Here is a 24,081-nt window from a genome sequence, read left to right on the forward strand (position 1 = left end):
GGATAAGCCCCCCACTCACAAAGGACCCGGCTAGCCATTGATGGATCCTGCGTACACTCATTAAACCTGGACTGGACCTGTCACCACCACTCCTGGGACTGTTGTAAGGCAGGAGGGTAGAGTGACATCAAGGTCTGGCTTAAAATGTTTATAAGAGAGAAAACTCTTGTTAAAGTGAGTTCAGTTTCATGGTCTATTTTTGACACATATCAGCAGGTGCATTTGATGTTGGTACCCACTGATATATAACTATTTCGATATTGTTTCAGAAAGTTAAATAAAATCAAGTAGGAGGGAGGAATGAAGAGAAAGATGAAAATCAACATTATTAAGTAAGAGGGATAGAGGAAAGAGGGATGTAGTAGAAAGAGAGGGCACTAGGGAGACAGACAGTCCATGTCAGTAATCCAAGCCATGTTTTCCTGGCCGCTCTCTGCAGGGGAGATTACTCGGCCTTACTCCAGCCAGGCAAACTCTGTCCCCAGAGAGCTCAGTACTGACTACTGACCAAGCATGGAGATCCTGCAGCACACTTCCAGCTAACTTCTATCAGAGCAGAGAGCTGATCGGCTGGACCAGTATGCTGGGAGGGGATCCTGTGGAGGAGTGACAGGCAGCAGTTCTCAGGCTGGACGTTGTGTGACACAGTGGGTCCCTTCACCGCCATGGAGTTTGGGAGGTTTCATTCAAAGTACCAAAAACCTTTGCTGCTCATCATGATGACGTTCAAACTGGGTAGGACTCACTGTCTAGGTGTATCAATGTAGGTTATAAAGGGAACAGAAAACCTGTGTGTGCACTTGCATGTGTGAGTATTGATGTGGAAAGTAGTAATGTGAAAATGTGTGTACACCGTGTGTGTGTGTGCGTGTGCGTGTGCGTGTGTAGGGGCGATGTGGACAGAGCTGTAATAGGGCATTAGCAAGGCGGGAGGTTGTTACAGGAGGACAAGTGGTAGTAGCCAGCTGGCAGACAGGTTGTTGTAGTTGGTGATAATCTGAACATCTCTGAGTGCAGTATCCCTTCAATAAGTTATTTATTATTTAATGATACGGCTGGTCCTATTTAGAAATGAATTTTAAAGAACCAAGAGAGACCTGCCCGAAGTAGGCACCAATCAAACATTTGTTTCATATCATACATAACAAAAACAATGGAAACGTATGATATGTCACTGTAATTGATACGTCTTACTATGTAAGACAAAAATATAATTGGTTTGAGCACTTATCATGAAGTCATTCATAGATCATAATGATCTATCATAGTGAGATAAATGGCTTGTGATATTATTCCCTGATAACCTATGATAGGAACAGTTCAAACTTGTAAAGAGAAGTAAACAGTGGGGAATGTGGGGTGTGGTGTCATAGGGTACAGTATGTTTGGGTGGGGGATATTTTGAACCCCACCTAATGATGCGTTGACCCATTTTTCCCGCGGCCCTGTGGGAAGTGTCTGAACCTCGTTAAATTGGAAAGACTGACAGGACGGGGTGGCTAGGGCGGATCACATGCAGAGGCCATTGTTTCCCATCACCATGGTGACGGGCTAAGAGTCTGGCCGTAACAGCTTTTTGTCTTAACTTTGAACGGAGGGCCAAGTGTTCTGAGCACTGTGGAAACGAACACAGTACTTTTAGATTGCATGGCTGATGGAAAAAACAACTGCAATATTGGATCAACCATTGTTGATAGAAAAGACTGGATATACTATACTATCAATAATGATACGTTAAATCCACATGAAACACAGGCATTTACATCTCTGACTAACATCACAGGATAACTATGACTAAACGTGTCAGAATGTGTGCTTTTTAAAGCCAAGTGAGTCACTGCAGTTTAGCCTTTGAGTATGAATACAATTTTGGACAAAGCACAACACTGGCATGGTATGACTGGCATGGTATGACTGTCCCCTGTGGAGATAAAATATAATTCCTCTGACTAAAACTACATCATCCTTTCACCTTTATTTAACTAGGCAAGTCAGTTAAGAACAAATTCTTATTTTCAATGACGGCCTAGGAACAGTGGCTTAACCACCTTGTTCAGGGGTAGAATGACAGATTTGTACCTTGTCAGCTCAGGGATTCGAACTTGCAACCTTTTGGTTATCAGTCCAACGCTCTAACCACTAGGCTACCCTGCTGCCCCACATGAGTCATGACATGCCACCACGGGTCCATAATACCCCAAAGTGTGGGTCTCAACTGACATTTGACTTGGAGTATATGTACAGATTATGTTTGGGTAACTTTAGTTTTGGTAACTGTTAACATAGGGCAGAGGAAACAAATAATCTTTATTTGGACAAACATTAAGCATAACAACTATTAATCATCTCTTATCTACCTTGCTGCTTTCTTCCAGACTGTTAGAGGGATGCTCTGACATACTGTTTCATGGCACAGGAGGCAGCAGTGACATCAGCACAGTGGAATGTTTCAGGGATGAATGGTCTGGCTGCAGCAGGATAGACCAGTCAGAGACCCCCACTGTCTCAGCCAATCACCACACTGCTACCTAATCTGATATGGGGTTCAGGTAGTACCAGCTGTTAGCGTACACAGTGCATTATAGTGGTTATACAGCACAGTGCATATAAACAGTGTAGGTAGGTACCATGTCTGGACTGAAGTGTCTCTAGGTCTTGCAAATCATATGTATTATGATGGTCTGGAGGATGAGAGTGTTTACATGTATCCATATTTATCACTAATATAAAGGGAACAGAAAACCTGGTCCTTTACACCATGAGTTAAGGGAAGCTTGTGGGTTGATGGGTTGACAGTAGGAGGAAACTGATGAAACTGCGGGTTGCAACAGATGTTCCAGTGTATCTGGGGGTGTCAGGGGATTAGTGAAGAACATATATGGTGTTTGGAACATACACTAGATATCATAGCAGGGGAAGAAGACTGTGGCTCACAACAAGTGGATTGTGACACACAGCAACCAGTACTGTAGATCTATTGAGTGGAAATGAATGATCAGTGGTCACTAACACTTGTCATGGAGAGCAATAGCCAGAGTGTGCTGGCTTTTGCCAATAATCAGACACCTGATTCAACGAATCTAGGTAATGATCAGTTGATTCATTGAATCAAGTGCTGAACTGGATCAAAAGCCTGCCCACCCTACAGCTCCCGAGCACTATGGATGGTCACATTATATTAGGGAAACAGGTGTGAGGTGGAGGTTTTAGGGGTGTGACAGGAGGGTTATAGAGGTGTTAAAGGGCCGGGGGCATGGCAGTAATAGGTACAGTAGGTGCTACAGTGGATTGAGGGACAATGTAACCTTCCCTTTAAGATAAGCTGTGAGTGAGTCAAGTAAGGAAACAACACACATGTAAACATATAGTAACAATCCCTGCTAACACTCTTTGTTAAATACAGTATAAACTATACTAGTATATTGAATAACTCAAAAGCTATATATCTGTGTTCATTAAGTCGAGCTTTAGCAATCTAATCAAATCAGGATTTAAGACAACATACACATTCCATAAACGTAATAGGAACATGTATTCAAGTATGAAAGCATTCCACAGTTTTATCCCGCTCATATTCAAATATTTTAGCACTGTACGCTTATTATTTCTACTACTTATGACAAAAGGAATATTCCATACATTTATTCAACAATTATAGCAGAAAATCTAACCAGCGTCAAATAGTCTGTGATTATTAAACTACCTGTTGCGGTGTGTATTAAGATGACCCATGGGGTCAAGTTCAGGTTAGATTAGTAGTTTTCGGGGTGAAGGGAACTTTCATTGATGAAGCCTCAGGTGACAACTGCTCACACAGTGAGTGTGCAATACGTTTACTCCTAACACCATCTGCTGTGTTCACGTTAAGTCCAGACTAGAGAGAGAGGGAAGTGTTTTTTAAAAACTTTTCATTAAGAAAGTGCTCTATAAGTGCCTCAAAAGCAGAGACAAGGGGAGAGGTCAAAGATATCTGGTGTATTGGCCTATTAATGAGCTCATAGGAAATACTTGGTAATCTCACCGGTAATACTTCACCAGGGTAATGGACTGGTAATACTTCACCAGGGTAATGGACTGGTAATACACTACCAGGGTAATGGACTGGTAATACTTCACCAGGGTAATGGACTGGTAATACACTACCAGGGTAATGGACTGGTAATACACTACCAGGGTAATGGACTGGTAATACTTCACCAGGGTAATGGACTGGTAATACACTACCAGGGTAATGGACTGGTAATACACTACCAGGGTAATGGACTGGTAATACTTCACCAGGGTAATGGACTGGTAATACACTACCAGGGTAATGGACTGGTAATACACTACCAGGGTAATGGACTGGTAATACTTCACCAGGGTAATGGACTGGTAATACTTCACCAGGGTAATGGACTGGTAATACTTCACCAGGGTAATGGACTGGTAATACACTACCAGGGTAATGGACTGGTAATACTTCACCAGGGTAATGGACTGGTAATACTTCACCAGGGTAATGGACTGGTAATACTTCACCAGGGTAATGGACTGGTAATACACTACCAGGGTAATGGACTGGTAATACACTACCAGGGTAATGGACTGGTAATACTTCACCAGGGTAATGGACTGGTAATACACTACCAGGGTAATGGACTGGTAATACTTCACCAGGGTAATGGACTGGTAATACACTACCAGGGTAATGGACTGGTAATACACTACCAGGGTAATGGACTGGTAATACACTACCAGGGTAATGGACTGGTAATACACTACCAGGGTAATGGACTGGTAATACACTACCAGGGTAATGGACTGGTAATACACTACCAGGGTAATGGACTGGTAATACGTCACCAGCGATTATCTAACCACAGTTTCATGAAGTTTGAGGTTGCTTACATATTTTGAGCTTTCTCATTCATGATAAATACTGAGTTTATTTTCTTTCTTGCCTACAGGTATACTGTGCACAGCAGAAGCAGACAAGTGTCTGTCGTCCCCGTGTCAGAATGGCGGTACGTGTCTCGACCAAATGGGCAACTACATGTGTCTCTGCCCCAGATGGCCAGTCCACTATATGGGCAAGGACTGTAGGGAGCTGTATGACCCCTGTGTCCAAGATGCGCCATGCGCCAACTGTACCAGCACACTGGGCACAGGGGTCTACACCTGCCACTGCCCCGACAACTTCGCAGGGACCAACTGCACACTCAACATCAACATCAAGTGTGAGAGCAACCCATGTAAGGGTGTCAGGTCCCATTGTGTGGACAGGATGGATAGCTACACCTGCCACTGTCCCCCTGGCTATGGAGGAGATCACTGCCAGGCGAGGGACTGCTCTGAGGAGCCGTGCCACAATGGTGCCACCTGTGTTGACACATCGGATGGGTACCAGTGCCAGTGCGTCCCAGGCTTCCAGGGGAGGGACTGTGAGGAGAACATGGATGACTGTAAGTCACTCCCCTGTCAGAACGGAGCCATCTGTAAAGATGACGTCAACGGATACCAGTGCTTTTGTGTGCCTGGTTTCCAAGGCTACCACTGCGACCTGGACATTAACGAGTGTGTGTCGCGGCCGTGCGAGAACAATGGGACCTGTGTCAATGAGGTGGACCGCTATGAGTGCAACTGTCTGCTAGGGTTCAAAGGTGAGACAGCCTCTCTGTTTGGGTCAGTGCAATGTATCCTGCTGTCTTTAGAGTGTGAGGGAATTACCCTCTCTCTTTAACTCAGTGTCTTTAGTTCAGAGTTCACTACTTTGCCAACCTCATATAGAAACTACAAAGTTTTAATACACCATGTTCAATGTTTCTCTCTAAGCTCTATAGTTGTTCTCATAGTGAAACCCATCATATCTGGGGTGGCAGGGTAGCCTAGTGGTTAGAGCGTTGGACTAGTAACCGAAAGGTTGCAGGTTTGAATCCCCGAGCTGACAAGGTACAAATCTGTCATTTTGCCCCTGAACAAGGCAGTTAACCCACTGTTCCTAGGCCGTCATTGAAAATAAGAATTTGTTCTTAACTGACTTGCCTAGTTAAATAAAGGTCAAATAAATATATGAAGCTGTGTCTGTGTTGTGTGACAGGGGTGAACTGTGAAGTGGAGATTGATGAGTGTGAGGAGCAGCCCTGCCAGCATGGAGCCACCTGCCATGACCGTGTGGGCCTGTACACCTGTGAGTGTGTGTCTGGGTACGAGGGCCGTGACTGTGAGCTGGACATTGATGAGTGTGCCAGCGGGTTGTGTCTCAACGATGGCAACTGTACAGACCTGGTGAACAGGTAAGGTGTCTCCAACTCTCTCTCCTCTCATTGGCTGAATCAGCTGCTTAACCCCAATGTGTCGGTGAGCAGTATGTCAGCTGAGGGATTCCTTCCCGACAGTAAAGTTTAACAGGGCAAGGATAAGGATTACACTGCTTATTCGCATGGTAATTAATCATGAGGTTGGGAAGTGGGGAAAACCTGATAGAGATCGTCATCAGACCTGGGTGGTGTATCTTGTTAATATATTAGATTGAACCAATTACATTTGTTAACCAAAAAATACCACATAGATGGTCTAAGCTTCTTTGAATCCGGCCCACTGCTAGTTCACCACCCCCTCTCCTCTATATTTCCTCTCTACCTCTGTCCTATCCAATAAAACTAAAAACATCAAGAGTGGGACTGCCCCACAACAACAAAAAATGTGTGAAGGTGGAATTCCCCTTTCCTTAAGAAAAAATGCCCTTAGATCAGAAATGATTCGATGTTAGAAACCTCACAGTTAAGACTGTTTAACGTTTCTACTGGCTGCACTGAGGTCCCAGTGTGTTTTCATGCTTCAAAGATGTCCCAGTCTCACTGAAATAAGCAGGATATAAGGAGCCTCTCTAAGTCTCCTCCTCCTCCTCACTCAGCTATGAGTGTGACTGCAACGGGACAGGCTTCACAGGAGAGCAATGTGAGGTGGACATCCCAGAGTGTGCTTCGGACCCCTGCCAGAATGGAGCCACCTGCCTAGAGGGGGTCAACCAATATGACTGTATCTGCTGGACAGGTACACACACACACACACACACACACACACACACACACACACACACACACACACACACACACACACACACACACACACACACACACACACACACACACACACACACACACACACACACACACACACACACACACACACACACAGACACACACTTCTCACCAAATGAGGGAGTAACAGTCAGCTGTCTGTCATATTTGCCAAGCCTTCTCTGCACCACAGGAAGTATTACACATGCAGCAGAGGAGGCTGGTGGGAGGAGCTATAGGAGGACGGGCTTACTGTAAAGACTGGAATGGAATTAATGAAGTGGTGTCAAACACAACAAACAAAATATAGAAACTTCATGTTTGACCCTGTTCCATTCATTCAATTTCAGCCATTGCAATGAGCCCGTCCTCTTATAGCTCATCCCACCAGCCTCCTCTGACACGCAGTGATTGTTGTACAAGAATATTTGATCTGCTGTCTGACGTAAAAACAGAGAGAGAGTGAGAACATCCTAGGTGTCAGGAGTATGTTGAAAAGAAAAGCTACAGGTGCTTCCATGTAGCCTTTTACAGGCAGGCAAAACCCTTTTCTTGGTAAGATTTGGTTCGTGGAGTTTCCCAGACGTAAATCACAGAGATAAAGGATCAAAGGTATGATACAAGCCTGTGGTTTAGAGGCAAAGAAGGGGGAGTGGTTTGAGACATAGCGAGAGACCTATTGAGAGACCTGTATAGTGTAGTACTGACCGTGGTGTTACACCACAATGCCATCTAGTGTAGGACTGGTGCAGCTGCAGGGCCATGAGCAATAGGAAAAACAAAGATGATCCTCAATACAGAGGATGTAGAGCACATTATATACACTACCGTTCAAAACATTTGGGGTCACTTAGAAATGTCCTTGTTTTTGAAAGAAAAGCAAATTTTTTGTCCATTAAAATAAGATCAAATTGATCAGAAATAAAGTGTAGACATTGTTAATGTTGTAAATGACTATTGTAGCTGGAAACGTCAGATTTTTTTATGGAATATCAACATAGGCGTACAGAGGCCCATTATCAGCAACCATCACGTTGTGTTAGCTAATCCAAGTTTATCATTTTAAAAGGCAAATTTATCATTAGAAAACCCTTTTGCAATTATGTTAGCACAGCTGAAAACTGTTGTCCTGATTAAAGAAGCAATTAAACTGGCCTTCTTTAGACTAGTTGAGTATCTGGAGCATCAGCATTTGTGGGTTCGATTACAGGCTCAAAATGGCTAGAAACAAATAACTTTTCCCCCCCTTTTATAATAATGGTGTGTGTGTTGCAGGTTATGAAGTGAAGAACTGTTTAAAATAATGGTGTGTGTGTTGCAGGTTATGAAGTGAAGAACTGTTTAAAATAATGGTGTGTGTGTTGCAGGTTATGAAGTGAAGAACTGTTTAAAATAATGGTGTGTGTGTTGCAGGTTATGAAGTGAAGAACTGTTTAAAATAATGGTGTGTGTGTTGCAGGTTATGAAGGGAAGAACTGTTTAAAATAATGGTGTGTGTGTTGCAGGTTATGAAGGGAAGAACTGTCAGGTGGATATTGATGAGTGTGAGCTGCAGCCCTGTGAGAATAGAGGAGAGTGTTTTCAGCGCTCAGAGCTGCTGCACTACGGGGTGCTGTCTGGACTGGATGACAGGGAGTTCAACTATGAGGAAGCAGCTGGGTTCCTCTGCCACTGCCAGCCTGGGTTTGCTGGTAAGGCAAAACACTGAATTCATAGTTGGTGACCTCCCACCCCCCTTTAAGTACAGGATCTGATTGAATAGGAATCCTCTGACATTGCAGTCGATGTTAATTTGACTTGAGGGTAAATAATTGAGTAAGTACGTAATGTGTCCTGTCTCTTGCAGGTGAGAGCTGTGAAGAGAATATAGACGAGTGTGAGTCTGCTCCATGTCAGAACGGAGGGAGCTGTGAGGACCTGGTCAACTCATACCAGTGTGACTGTCCACCTGGGTTCACAGGTAAGACTGTCTGTCTATTTCACTGTGTTATATAACACAGCTCTTGATGTGCAAAGAACCCTGACCTGCTCTTAATATACTGTATATCAGAAGATACAATAGAGAAAATAAATAAATCCCATGCAGTGATATACAGTATATCTCTTTGGATTCACTTGCCTTGCAGTGAGCAGAACAATAATAGGTTAATCCTGCCCCTGCTGATCATTCCTGCTTGTACTGGTCTGCTTGGACATTAGACATCAGTCAAAACAGAGATAAGGAAAAGCAAAGGAAAAGTAAAGGTGGGCTGGAAAACCACCCATGAATAACTCTGAATAACAGAGTTATTAACTATGAATAACAGAGTTATTAACTCTGAATAACAGAGTTATTAACTATGAATAACAGAGTTATTAACTATGAATAACAACTGAAAATGAACGCTGCTGCTACTCTCTGTTTATCAGATATGCATAGTCACTTTAACTATACATTCATGTACATACTACCTCAATTGGGCCGACCAACCAGTGCTCCCGCACAGTGGCTAACCGGGCTATCGGAATTGTGTCCCGCCACCCACCACCCACCACCCGCCAACCCCTCTTTTACACTACTGCTACTCTCTGTTCATCATATATGCATAGTCACTTTAACCATATCTACATGTACATACTACCTCAATCAGCCTGACTAACCGGTGTCTGTATGTAGCCTCGCTACTTTTATAGCCTCGCTACTGTATATTTCTTTACCTACCTATTGTTCACCTACTACCTTTTTTGCACTATTGATTAGAGCCTGTAAGTAAGCATTTCACTGTAAGGTCTACACCTGTTGTATTCAGCGCACGTGACAAATACACTTTGATTTGATTTGATTTGAGAGTATATCTCCAGTTCTTTGGGTGAGTCTCCGTGTACAGCGGCTTTGACAGAGAGGGTAGGTGTCCATACGGAGGGGCATAGCAGTAGAAGAACAACAAAGACCATAAAACCTGGTGCCATATGTCAGTAGTCCTGGCTGGGTATTTAACAGGGGTCTTTCCTCTAGTTTACCAGGGGGAGAGAGAGATTACCACAAAGCTGCTTAAGCCCTATGGACCACTAATTAATAAAAGCAAGCTTGAAAGACCCTCTCATCACAAAAACAAAACCTGTTATCAATTAAAACATAATGTATTGCGATACTCCTAGTCCTAAGCTATTTGCACAGTAAGTATACTGTAACCAGGCACCCATCAAAATAGAGGGGAATAACACATAGGTGCACAACAAGATCATATGACTACATATTCTCTGTGAGTTCTCTTCGCACGTACAGATAGAGCACTCAGAAACTGGTTAAAAATTGAGCCCCCTCTCAACCCAGCCACCTTTCATTTCAACCTATGTCATACTGAGGTTAGTCCAGTATAGTCCAGCTCAGTACAGCCCCTCTGCTCAGAAGCCCATCTCCTGTGATTAGAATGCCGTCTGCCACTAGCCGGCATCCATAACATCGATCAGGAGTGACTGCAGCCCAACATTCCTGTTGTCAGCAGTGACAGGAGCCAGCTGGGTGGTAGGCTTAGAGCCCTGGCTGGCCTGGCTGCCGAGGGGAGGCTGTATGCAGGCATGAGGGAGGGAGGGAGAGAAGTAGGGTGGGCTGGGCTCGAGTAATCACTTCTGCCTGCCTGGTACAAGTGTACGGACTGTGTGTACGTGTGTGTGTGCATGTGTGAGAGAGAGGGTGCACAAGTTTGATCTCATCTGTGGGACCTGTTTGGCTATATGTGTGTGTTTACGGCTCTGGGAGAATGAGGGGGCTACTACTACTTCTGTTGCTAGCTGTATGGCGTGAGCCATGGGGACTGACAGGTAACACTTAAAACTTACTGTGGAGAGAAGAGCTGCTAGGACAGGCTGTGTGTTTATGTGGGGGAGGTAGAGGGCTGGAGGAGGGCAGAAGGAGATGTTCTTGTTTTTAACTTGTGGAGAGAGGATTTTGCTGATGTGTAAACTTTCATTGCTTACTAAGCATATTGTAGTCCCAGTGATTTACTATATACCGTGAATAATCAAGCAACATACTTCAAAGCATTTGTTTTCTTAATACAATTTGACTGTGACACAGAGAGAAGTAGTAACTGGGCTCACATCAGTACAGATATTTTAACTTTCATCCGTCATTTCCTCATTAGTAAAAGGCATAGTCTAGTCAAGTGCTTCCTGGGGAGCCGCATGCTTGCCAGTATACTTCCATATCTGATTAACTCATTGGTTTGGTTAGGGAGACTCTGTTGAACTCATTGGTTTGGTTAGGGAGACTGATTAACTCATTTGGTTTGGTTAGGGAGACTCTGATTAACTTATTTGGTTTGGTTAGGGAGACTCTGATGAACTCATTGGTTTCATTAGGGAGACTCTGATTAACTTATTTGGTTTGGTTAGGGAGACTCTGATGAACTCATTGGTTTGGTTAGGGAGACTCTGATGAACTCATTGGTTTGGTTAGGGAGTGTCACGTTCCTGACCTGTTTTCTGTTGTTTGGTATGTGTTTATTGGTCAGGGCGTGAGTTTTGGGTGGGCAGTCTATGTTTTCTGTTTCTATGTTGGTTTTGGGTTGCCTGGTATGGCTCTCAATTAGAGGCAGGTGTTTGACGTTTCCTCTGATTGAGAGTCATATTAAGGTAGGTTGTTCTCACTGTTTGTTTGTGGGTGATTGTCGTCCGTGTCTGTGTCTGCGCACCACACGGGACTGTAGCGTTCGTTTGTAATAGTCTGTTCCTGTTCGTGCGTTCTTCATGTTTTATGTAAGTTCTCTCGTTCAGGTCTGTCTACTTCGTTTTGTTGTTTTGTAATATTATCAAGTGTTCTTCGTGTGTTTAGTTTCGTCTTGTTAATAAAGTATCATTATGTATTCACAACCCGCTGCACGTTGGTCCAATCCTTGCTACTCCTCTTCGGATGAAGAGAAGGAGGAGGCCCGTTACAGAATCACCCACCAAACCCGGATCAAGCAGCGGGTTAACGGACAGCGCACGAAACAGGATTTCTGGTCTTGGGAGGAGATCATAGAAGGAAAAGGACCATGGGCGAAGGTTGGAGTTAATCGTCGCTCTGGGGAGGAGAAGGAGGCAGCCACAGCCCAGGAGTGGCGTTATGAGGGGACGCGTCTAGCACGGAAGCCCGAAAAGCCCGCAAGTACAACCCAAAAATTTCTTGGGGGGGGGCTAAGAGGTAGTGGGTCTAGGGCAGGTAGGAGACCTGCGCCCACTTCCCAGGCTAACCGTGGAGAGCGGGAGTACGGGCAGACACCGCGTTAGGCAGTAGAGCGCACGGTGTCTCCTGTACGTGTGCATAGCCCGGTGCGGGTTATTCCACCTCCCCGCACTGGTAGGGCTAGAGTGAGCATTGAGACAAGTGCCATGAAGCCGGCTCAACATATCTGGCCTCCAGTACGTCTCCTCGGGCCGGTGTACATGGCACCAGCCTTACGCATGGTGTCCCCGGTTCGCCAACACAGCCCAGTGCGGGTTATTCCACCTCCCCGCACTGGACGGGCTACGGGGAGCATGCAACCAGGTAAGGTTGGGCAGGCTCAGTGCTCAAGGGAGCCAGTACGCTTGTACGGTCCGGTATATCCGGCGCCACCTTCCCGCCCCAGCTCAGTACCACCAGTGCCTGCACCACGCAGCAAGCCTCCTGTGCGTCTCCAGAGCCCTGTACGCACTGTTCCTTCTCCCCGCACTCGCCCTGAGGTGCGTGCCCTCAGCCCGGTACCTCCAGTTCCGGCACCACGCACCAGGCCTACTGTGCGCCTCAGCGGGTCAGAGTCGGCCGTCTGCCCAACGCCTTCTGCACTGCCTGTCTGCCCAGCTCCGTCTGAGCCATCCGTCTGCCCAGTGCCATCTGAGCCATCTGTCTGCCCAGCGCCGTCTGAGCCATCTGTCTGCCCAGCGCCGTCTGAGCCATCTGTCTGCCCAGCGCCTTCTGAGCCATCCGTCTGCCCAGCGCCTTCTGAGCCATCCGTCTGCCCAGCGCCTTCTGAGCCATCCGTCTGCCACGAGCCATTAGAGCCGCCCGTCTGTCCCGAGCCATTAGAGCCGTCCGTCAGTCAGGAGCCGCTAGAGCCGTCCGTCAGTCAGGAGCTGCCAGAGCCGCCAGCCAGTCAGGAGCTGCCAGAGCCGCCAGCCAGTCAGGAGCTGCCAGAGCCGCCAGCCAGTCAGGAGCTGCCAGAGCCGCCAGCCAGTCAGGAGCTGCCAGAGCTGCCCTACAGTCATGAGCTGCCCTACAGTCATGAGCTGCCCTACAGTCATGAGCTGCCCTTCAGTCATGAGCTGCCCTACAGTCATGAGCTGCCCTACAGTCATGAGCTGCCCTTCAGTCATGAGCTGCCCTTCAGTCATGAGCTGCCCTTCAGTCATGAGCTGCCCTCCAGTCATGAGCTGCCCTCCAGTCATGAGCTGCCCTCCAGTCATGAGCTGCCCTCCAGTCATGAGCTGCCCTACAGTCATGAGCTGCCCTCCAGTCATGAGCTGCCACTCAGTCCGGAGCTGCCACTCAGTCCGGAGCTGCCACTCAGTCCGGAGCTGCCACTCAGTCCGGAGCTGCCACTCAGTCCGGAGCTGCCACCCAGTCCGGAGCTGCCATTAGTACAGAGTTGTCCCTCTGTCCTAAGCTACCTCTCTGTCCGGAGCTACCTCTCTGTTCGGAGCTACCTCTCTGTCCGGAGCTACCTCTCTGTCCTGAGCTACCTCTCTGTCCTGAGCTACCTCTCTGTCCTGAGCTACCTCTCTGTCCTGAGCTACCTCTCTGTCCTGAGCTGTCTCCTCTATGTAGGAGGGGCCTTAGTGAAGGTTCCTGGACCATGGTCGGGGGCGAGGGTCGCCACTCAAAGGACGCTAAGGAGGGGGACAAAGACAGTGGTGGAGTGGTGTCCTCGTCCGCCGCCGGAGCCGCCACCGCGGACAGATGCCCACCCAGACCCTCCCCTTGAGTTGTAGGGGTGCGCCCGGAGTTCGCACCTTGAGGGGGGGTTCTGTCACGTTCCTGACCTGTTTTCTGTTGTTTGGTATGTGTTTATTGGTCAGGGCGTGAGTTTTGGGTGGGCAGTCTATGTTTTCTGTTTCTATGTTGGTTTTGGGTTGCCTGGTATGGCTCTCAATTAGAGGCAGGTGTTTGACGTTTCCTCTGATTGAGAGTCATATTAAGGTAGGTTGTTCTCACTGTTTGTTTGTGGGTGATTGTCGTCCGTGTCTGTGTCTGCGCACCACACGGGACTGTAGCGTTCGTTTGTAATAGTCTGTTCCTGTTCGTGCGTTCTTCATGTTTTATGTAAGTTCTCTCGTTCAGGTCTGTCTACTTCGTTTTGTTGTTTTGTAATATTATCAAGTGTTCTTCGTGTGTTTAGTTTCGTCTTGTTAATAAAGTATCATTATGTATTCACAACCCGCTGCACGTTGGTCCAATCCTTGCTACTCCTCTTCGGATGAAGAGAAGGAGGAGGCCCGTTACAGAATCACCCACCAAACCCGGATCAAGCAGCGGGTTAACGGACAGCGCACGAAACAGGATTTCTGGTCTTGGGAGGAGATCATAGAAGGAAAAGGACCATGGGCGAAGGTTGGAGTTAATCGTCGCTCTGGGGAGGAGAAGGAGGCAGCCACAGCCCAGGAGTGGCGTTATGAGGGGACGCGTCTAGCACGGAAGCCCGAAAAGCCCGCAAGTACAACCCAAAAATTTCTTGGGGGGGGGCTAAGAGGTAGTGGGTCTAGGGCAGGTAGGAGACCTGCGCCCACTTCCCAGGCTAACCGTGGAGAGCGGGAGTACGGGCAGACACCGCGTTAGGCAGTAGAGCGCACGGTGTCTCCTGTACGTGTGCATAGCCCGGTGCGGGTTATTCCACCTCCCCGCACTGGTAGGGCTAGAGTGAGCATTGAGCCAAGTGCCATGAAGCCGGCTCAACATATCTGGCCTCCAGTACGTCTCCTCGGGCCGGTGTACATGGCACCAGCCTTACGCATGGTGTCCCCGGTTCGCCAACACAGCCCAGTGCGGGTTATTCCACCTCCCCGCACTGGACGGGCTACGGGGAGCATGCAACCAGGTAAGGTTGGGCAGGCTCAGTGCTCAAGGGAGCCAGTACGCTTGTACGGTCCGGTATATCCGGCGCCACCTTCCCGCCCCAGCTCAGTACCACCAGTGCCTGCACCACGCAGCAAGCCTCCTGTGCGTCTCCAGAGCCCTGTACGCACTGTTCCTTCTCCCCGCACTCGCCCTGAGGTGCGTGCCCTCAGCCCGGTACCTCCAGTTCCGGCACCACGCACCAGGCCTACTGTGCGCCTCAGCGGGTCAGAGTCGGCCGTCTGCCCAACGCCTTCTGCACTGCCTGTCTGCCCAGCTCCGTCTGAGCCATCCGTCTGCCCAGTGCCATCTGAGCCATCTGTCTGCCCAGCGCCGTCTGAGCCATCTGTCTGCCCAGCGCCGTCTGAGCCATCTGTCTGCCCAGCGCCTTCTGAGCCATCCGTCTGCCCAGCGCCTTCTGAGCCATCCGTCTGCCCAGCGCCTTCTGAGCCATCCGTCTGCCACGAGCCATTAGAGCCGCCCGTCTGTCCCGAGCCATTAGAGCCGTCCGTCAGTCAGGAGCCGCTAGAGCCGTCCGTCAGTCAGGAGCTGCCAGAGCCGCCAGCCAGTCAGGAGCTGCCAGAGCCGCCAGCCAGTCAGGAGCTGCTAGAGCCGCCAGCCAGTCAGGAGCTGCCAGAGCCGCCAGCCAGTCAGGAGCTGCCAGAGCTGCCCTACAGTCATGAGCTGCCCTACAGTCATGAGCTGCCCTACAGTCATGAGCTGCCCTTCAGTCATGAGCTGCCCTACAGTCATGAGCTGCCCTACAGTCATGAGCTGCCCTTCAGTCATGAGCTGCCCTTCAGTCATGAGCTGCCCTTCAGTCATGAGCTGCCCTCCAGTCATGAGCTGCCCTCCAGTCATGAGCTGCCCTCCAGTCATGAGCTGCCCTCCAGTCATGAGCTGCCCTACAGTCATGAGCTGCCCTACAGTCATGAGCTGCCCTCCAGTCATGAGCTGCCACTCAGTCCGGAGCTGCCACTCAGTCCGGAGCTGCCACTCAGTCCGGAGCTGCCACTCAGTCCGGAGCTGCCACTCAGTCCGGAGCTGCCACCCAGTCCGGAGCTGCCATTAGTACAGAGTTGTCCCTCTGTCCTAAGCTACCTCTCTGTCCGGAGCTACCTCTCTGTCCGGAGCTACCTCTCTGTCCGGAGCTACCTCTCTGTCCTGAGCTACCTCTCTGTCCTGAGCTACCTCTCTGTCCTGAGCTGTCTCCTCTATGTAGGAGGGGCCTTAGTGAAGGTTCCTGGACCATGGTCGGGGGCGAGGGTCGCCACTCAAAGGACGCTAAGGAGGGGGACAAAGACAGTGGTGGAGTGGTGTCCTCGTCCGCCGCCGGAGCCGCCACCGCGGACAGATGCCCACCCAGACCCTCCCCTTGAGTTGTAGGGGTGCGCCCGGAGTTCGCACCTTGAGGGGGGGTTCTGTCACGTTCCTGACCTGTTTTCTGTTGTTTGGTATGTGTTTATTGGTCAGGGCGTGAGTTTTGGGTGGGCAGTCTATGTTTTCTGTTTCTATGTTGGTTTTGGGTTGCCTAGTATGGCTCTCAATTAGAGGCAGGTGTTTGACGTTTCCTCTGATTGAGAGTCATATTAAGGTAGGTTGTTCTCACTGTTTGTTTGTGGGTGATTGTCGTCCGTGTCTGTGTCTGCGCACCACACGGGACTGTAGCGTTCGTTTGTAATAGTCTGTTCCTGTTCGTGCGTTCTTCATGTTTTATGTAAGTTCTCTCGTTCAGGTCTGTCTACTTCGTTTTGTTGTTTTGTAATATTATCAAGTGTTCTTCGTGTGTTTAGTTTCGTCTTGTTAATAAAGTATCATTATGTATTCACAACCCGCTGCACGTTGGTCCAATCCTTGCTACTCCTCTTCGGATGAAGAGAAGGAGGAGGCCCGTTACAGGGAGACTCTGATTAACTCATTGGTTTCGTTAGGGAGACTCTGATTAACTCATTGGTTTGGTTAGGGAGACTCTGATTAACTCATTGGTTTGGTTAGGGAGACTCTGATTAACTCGTTGGTTTGGTTAGGGAGACTCTGATTAACTCATTGGGTTTGGTTAGGGAGACTCTGATTAACTCATTGGTTTGGTTAGGGAGACTCTGATTAACTCATTGGGTTTAGTTAGGGAGACTCTGATTAACTCATTGGTTTGGTTAGGGAGACTCTGCTTAACTCATTGGTTTGGTTAGGGAGACTCTGATTAACTCATTTGGTTTGGTTAGGGAGACTGATTAACTCATTGGTTTGGTTAGGGAGACTCTGATTAACTCATTGGGTTTGGTTAGGGAGACTCTGATGAACTTATTGGTTTGGTTAGGGAGACTCTGATTAACTCATTGGGTTTGGTTAGGGAGACTCTGATGAACTCATTGGTTTGGTTAGGGGGACTCTGATGAACTGTTTGGTTCAGGTTAGGGAGACTCTGATTAACTCATTGGTTTGGTTAGGGAGACTCTGATGAACTCATTGGTTTGGTTAGGGAGACTCTGATTAACTCATTGGGTTTAGTTAGGGAGACTCTGATTAACTCATTGGGTTTGGTTAGGGAGACTCTGATTAACTCATTGGTTCGGTTAGGGAGACTCTGATGAACTCATTGGTTTGGTTAGGGAGACTCGGATTAACTCATTGGCTTGGTTAGGGAGAATCTGATTAACTCATTGGGTTTAGTTAGGGAGACTCTGATTAACTCATTGGTTTGGTTAGGGAGACTCTGATTAACTCATTTGGTTTGGTTAGGGAGACTCTGATTAACTCATTGGTTTGGTTAGGGAGACTCTGATGAACTCATTGGTTTGGTTAGGGAGACTCTGATTAACTCATTGGTTTGGTTAGGGAGACTCTGATGAACTCATTGGTTTGGTTAGGGAGACTCTGATTAACTCATTGGGTTTAGTTAGGGAGACTGATTAACTCATTTGGTTTGGTTAGGGAGACTCTGATTAACTCATTTGGTTTGGTTAGGGAGAATGATTAACTCATTGGTTTGGTTAGGGAGACTCTGATTAACTCATTGGGTTTGGTTAGGGAGACTCTGATGAACTTATTGGTTTGGTTAGGGAGACTCTGATTAACTCATTGGGTTTGGTTAGGGAGAATCTGACTAACTCATTGGGTTTAGTTAGGGAGACTCTGATTAACTCATTGGTTTGGTTAGGGAGACTCTGATTAACTCATTGGTTCGGTTAGGGAGACTCTGATGAACTCATTGGTTTGGTTAGGGAGACTCTGATTAACTCATTGGTTTGGTTAGGGAGACTCTGATTAACTCATTGGTTCGGTTAGGGAGACTCTGATTAACTCATTGGTTCGGTTAGGGAGATTCTGATGAACTCATTGGTTTGGTTAGGGAGACTCTGATTAACTCATTGGTTCGGTTAGGGAGAGTCTGATGAACTCATTGGTTTGGTTAGGGAGACTCTGATGAACTCATTGGTTTGGTTAGGGAGACTCTGATTAACTCATTGGTTCGGTTAGGGAGACTCTGATGAACTCATTGGTTTGGTTAGGGAGACTCTGATGAACTCATTGGTTTGGTTAGGGAGACTCTGATGAACTCATTGGTTCGGTTAGGGAGACTCTGATTAACTCATTGGTTCGGTTAGGGAGACTCTGATGAACTCATTGGTTTGGTTAGGGAGACTCTGATGAACTCATTGGTTTGGTTAGGGAGACTCTGATGAACTCATTGGTTCGGTTAGGGAGACCCGTAGGCTCCTGTTGAATCTCACTGTGTGGCTAGGGGACAGTTCTGTGTGGCAGAGAAAGACATGACCATACCCCTAAGCCAGATACATGTCGAACATAAAAAACGAATGGTGTGTTATGTTGTCATTCCAGGTGTGCACTGCGAGGTAGACATTGACGAGTGTGAGAGCGAGCCCTGTCAGAACGGCGGGTCCTGCAAGGACGCTGCCAACGCCTACACCTGCAACTGTGTGAAGACGGATCCAGGGGAGGAGCCATGGGGTGGCCATAACTGTGACGTCTGTCTGATTGGCTGCAGGGAACACCTGTGTGAGAACGGAGCCACGTGTGTGCCCATCCTAAACCAAGAAGAGCAGAGTGGGGACGATGGGGATGAACAAGAGCATGGCCACACCTGCCTCTGTCCCCCTGGCTTCACTGGGAAGCACTGCAGCATTCCCACCACCTTCTCCTTTAACACAGAGGGGTATGTCCTCATCCAGCTCCCTCCTACAGCTAACAGGACCAGTAGAGGGATTGACCCCCAGCACCACCACCACCACTATGGGATCCACGTCCAGCTGCGCTTCAGGACCACCCTGGCTGAAATGCTGCTGTTCTACAGAGGGGCTGAGCACTACTTTGTGTCCCTGGAGATTGTGGGGGGCCATATCCATGCTAGAGCTGGATCAGGGAAGGAGCTACAGGCCACCTACCATCTCCCTGTCAATGACGGAGACTGGCATGAGGCCAAAGTGACCATGGATGAGAAGCTGGTGCTGATGGTGAAAGGACCAGGCTGTGACAATGACGGGGGATGCACAGTGGAGGACGAAGGACACAACCAATTGATCTTCTTCCAACCTGGATCATTCCCCCAGGTCTATGTGGGTGGGGCCCCCCAGAAGTATCTGGACAACACAGAGAGTAGGAAGGGTTTCATTGGCTGCATGGAGGATCTACAAGTTGACCACCAGCTGCTACTGCCTCAGGATATCTCTCCAGAGCACATCCAAGACATGGAGCTGGGCTGCAACAAGACTGACTGGTGTCATCCTGACCCCTGCCATCATCGTGGGCATTGTATTGACCTGTGGACTAGCTTCAGCTGTGAGTGTGATCGACCCTATCACGGCTCCTTGTGTGAAGAAGGTAAGAACTGTTATACCTTTTAAAACATGACTTTTACACGTTTTACAACATTTTACACGTTTTCAAATATTGCTTTTCAAATTATGTCAACTGCAGACCCCAGGCGCTGACAATGTATTGTCATTTAAAGGGGGTTACGTGTGTCTCCTCAACTTACAGCCTGTTCCCTTCAACTGCACAGGTTAGTACAGGTTTTCTTGTTCACACTGAAAGTATTGCTTTTTGTTGCTTGCCTCAGAATACCCCTCATGGACATTCAGCAATGAAGACACTGTGAGCTATGCTGCCTTCAACATCAACCAAACGGACGGGGAGAACTTCAACATCTCCTTCTTCCTGCGCTCTCTGAAGCCTAGCGGCCTGCTCCTCCAGCTCCGGAGAGGAAGGAGGGCCTACCTCACCCTGTACCTGCGGGAGGGAACCCTGGTCTTCAACAGCCCCCCCACCACCCTGTTCTCTAACGGTACCTACATCACCAGCGGACAGAGGGAGCTGGTCACTGTGGTGGTACGCCAGGGTCAGGTAGGGTTCAGTCAGGGTGGGACACAGTTATCCCTGGGGAAGGTGAGGATGGAGCAGGGGGACGTGGTGTACATGGGGGGTCTGCCACCGGGGGAGTCCACTGCCCCCTGGGGAGGTCACTTCAAAGGCTGCTTGCAGGACATCACTCTGGACCACATGCACCTGTACCGTAACCTCCCAGAGGAGGAGTGTCACACCCACAAAGCGTTCCAGTGCTACTTCCCAAAAAAATCTGAGAACGTGTTGGATGGCTGTGTCAGTGATGAGGCATGCAAGGTAACGTCAATAACACCTTTACGCTTTAGAGATGTTTTGCTGTAACTATAGACCTATGAACTGCTTAAGGAAACTGGTACAAGAGCTGTCTAGATTTCTCAGGTTAGGGTCCTGACAAAGACTTTTCAGTTCACTCTTTGTAACAGACACTAATATCTATGTCCTCCTCAGGCTGGTCCCTGTAAGAATGGAGGAACGTGCACAATCACCTGGAATGATTTTGAGTGCACCTGTCCCATGAACTTCTCTGGCAGGCGATGTGATACACGCGTGTGGTGTATCAGCGACCCCTGTGTCGTGGGCAGCCAGTGTGTGGATCTAGTTGACGGTTACGAGTGTGAGTGGACTTTTTGGATCGTATACATTATCTCTCTCCCTTTCTCTCTACTACAGTATCTTTCTCGGCAAAGACACACGCACAAACAAAATAGCGAAAACCTTACCAAAAGGTGTGTCACTGTATTCAATATTGAGTTGCCTTATTAATATACTGCTGTTCCACCAGGCCTCACTAACGCCACCTTTGAGAGCAACGCTCTGCAGTTCACCGCTAATGGCTCGCTGGTTGCCACGGTGACCAGTGTCTCCATGGATATACGTACTCGGGAGGAGAACGGCGTGCTGCTGCGGGCCACTAACGGAGCAGAGGTCTTCTGTCTGGGTTTGCTCAACTCCTCCCTGCTGGTCAAACTACTGAGCGGCAACAGCCTGGAGCTACAGGCCTTCACCAGTGACCTGCCCATCTCAGACGGGGCCTGGCACCACCTCCACCTGGCCATGACAGACCCCCTGCAGCCTGTGTCCCGCTGGCGCCTCACTGTGGACGGGCGCAGGGCTGGCAGCACCATGGGCACAGCCGGGTACCTCAACTTCCTCAACAACACCACCGTGTGGCTGGCAGAGAACTACACAGGCTGTCTGGGAGAGGTGAGGGTGGGAGGAGTCTACCTACCTCTCTTGGACAACCAAGATGCCCCTCAGGCAGCCCGGTTTGTCAGACAGGGGGGGCAGGAGAACAAGATGGGTTGTGTTGGTGCTGATGTGTGTCAGTACCAGCCCTGCCTCAACCAGGGCACCTGCCAGGACCTCTGGAACCTGTTCAACTGCAGCTGTGCCCCGGGCTGGGAAGGAGAGTTCTGCCAGAGGGACACAGACGAGTGTGCCTCAGGCCCCTGTGCCCACGGCACCTGCACAGACCTCCTGGCAAACTACCAGTGTGAGTGTCACAAAGGATGGGGGGGCAGGGACTGTGAGGAGGAGGTGGATGACTGCCTGGAGCACAGCTGTTTGAACGGAGGCTCCTGCCTAGACGGGACGGGTACCTACCAGTGTGTCTGCCCCCCTGGATACACCGGCCGCCGCTGCCAGTGGGTACCACAAACTATAACCAGGGCATGTTCCTGTTCAAAAATCACTGTGTGTGTGTCTACGTATTCAGTATGTATAAACGTTGTAATGACTGTATGTTGTGTATCCTACAGATGGAGATTCCCTCCACAGCAGTGTGATGAAGAGACGCAGTGTGACAACGGTGGGGTCTGCATGGATGGGATCTGGGGTACCAACTGCACCTGCAAACCTGGCTACACTGGAGACTGGTGAGATCACTAGCCTATCCAACTCTCCATAGAAAATACATGGGCCGCGTTCCCGGAGACTAACATTTTATTGGACTAAGAAGGACTAAAAAGCATGCTAAATGGACTATGCTTAACCTGTGTCCGGTAGCCCGGCCCTATAAGTCTACAGTTTAAAAGCTGAGCATGTCAGTGGGACTGTATAAGGCTCCTATTGTATGTACAGAGAGCTGTCGTCCTGCTGGGGTGTCAGTGTCGTGTTGACCCCCCCTGGTGTTCTCTCCCAGGTGTGAGGCAGAGATAGATGAGTGTGAGTCCAGACCCTGTCTCAACGGTGCTACCTGCCTGGACCGACTCAGCAGCTTCCAGTGTGTGTGTGTGCCGGGCTTCAGCGGCACACAGTGTGAAATCAATGTAAGGCACCCTATATCTCCACTGATCACACTCAGTAACTGACAGTCTGTGCGTAACGACATACTGTCTGTACATTTGTTACAGTAGACTATGTAGTGATAATATAAGTTGAGTATCAAAAGCTTATTCACAGACCAGATTGGATCAAAGAGGCTGATGTATTAAAACAATTTAAGCTGTAGTTTGTCTAATCTGAGTAATAAGGTACTAATAAGTAATAACAAGGTAATAATAAATAATAGTTAAATGTCCTGCTCTCGCCCCTCTGTAGAGACAGGAGCAGAGGCAGCGCATGCCCTGGCTGGTGGTGGCCATCCCTCTGGCCAGCCTGTGTGTGCTGCTGGCTGTGTTGGCCCTGGTGTTCATGGTGCTGACCGCACGCAAGAAGCGCCAGTCGGAGGGCACCTACAGCCCCAGCACCCAGGAGGTGGCAGGGGCACGGCTGGAGATGGGCAGCGTACTCAAAGTGCCCCCCGAGGAGAGGCTCATATGAGCCCCACACACAACAGCAACACACACTACCTTCACTCGGCTACAGGTCGGACACCTAGCCTCCCTGGCTCAGACACACAACCAGACACAGGCGAGGACTGGTCAGACTCACTAAGAGGTGGCCAGGGTGTGAAAGGTCACCAGTGGTGTGGACATGTGCCCTCACAGTGGTGCCACCACCACACTGCTGCTCCTGGGTCATGGGGTTGGGGGTGATTAAACCCGGAAGTAATCTCTTTATAGAAAGAGGTGACGTGGTCTGTCTGAGCCGCAGAGAAGGGCAGGATATCAAATCAAATCAAAATCAAATCAAATTTATTTATATAGCCCTTCTTAAATCAGCTGATATCTCAAAGTGCTGTACAGAAACCCAGCCTAAAACCCCAAACAGCAAGCAATGCAGGTGTAGAAGCACGGTGGCTAGGAAAAACTCCCTAGAAAGGCCAAAACCTAGGAAGAAACCTAGAGAGGAACCAGGCTATGAGGGGTGGCCAGTCCTCGTCTGGTTGTGCCGGGTGGAGATTATAACAGAACATGGCCAAGATGTTCAAATGTTCATAAATGACCAGCATGGTCAAATAATAATAATCACAGATAGAGGATGAAAGAGCTCTCGTCTCCACAAGACTTGAGCACTGCTGTCGGGTTGAGTCTAATCAGCTAGTCCCCTTCCTGGAGCGATGAACCATACTGGACTCCAGTGGCTCTCTATACAATAGCTACCAGTGTACATTCTGTACCCCACATTGATTAGGTGTGAGTTCACTCTAATGACCATTTTGATGGTAAAACATTATATTTTTCTCTGGATGTGCAGTTAACAGTTAACAGGCAACGCACTATACCAATA

General features: G+C 48.6%; 1 protein-coding gene across 1 annotated transcript; it reads left to right on the plus strand.

Annotated features, from left to right (window-relative positions):
- The first annotated feature begins 665 nt into the window (after nucleotides 1–665).
- Nucleotides 666–23,561, plus strand: crb2b (crumbs cell polarity complex component 2b). The gene is made up of 13 exons (XM_039012765.1): nucleotides 666–735; nucleotides 4,950–5,642; nucleotides 6,080–6,275; nucleotides 6,896–7,035; nucleotides 8,567–8,752; nucleotides 8,908–9,021; nucleotides 18,952–19,950; nucleotides 20,189–20,748; nucleotides 20,920–21,085; nucleotides 21,254–22,115; nucleotides 22,230–22,346; nucleotides 22,613–22,739; nucleotides 23,011–23,561. Exons 1-13 carry the CDS (start codon nucleotides 666–668, stop codon nucleotides 23,230–23,232), a joined length of 4,452 nt encoding a protein of 1,483 aa, XP_038868693.1. The 3' UTR covers nucleotides 23,233–23,561.
- Nucleotides 23,562–24,081: the final 520 nt, after the last annotated feature.

The sequence above is a fragment of the Salvelinus namaycush genome, chromosome 18 (assembly GCF_016432855.1).
Source record: "Salvelinus namaycush isolate Seneca chromosome 18, SaNama_1.0, whole genome shotgun sequence".
NCBI lineage: Eukaryota > Metazoa > Chordata > Actinopteri > Salmoniformes > Salmonidae > Salvelinus > Salvelinus namaycush.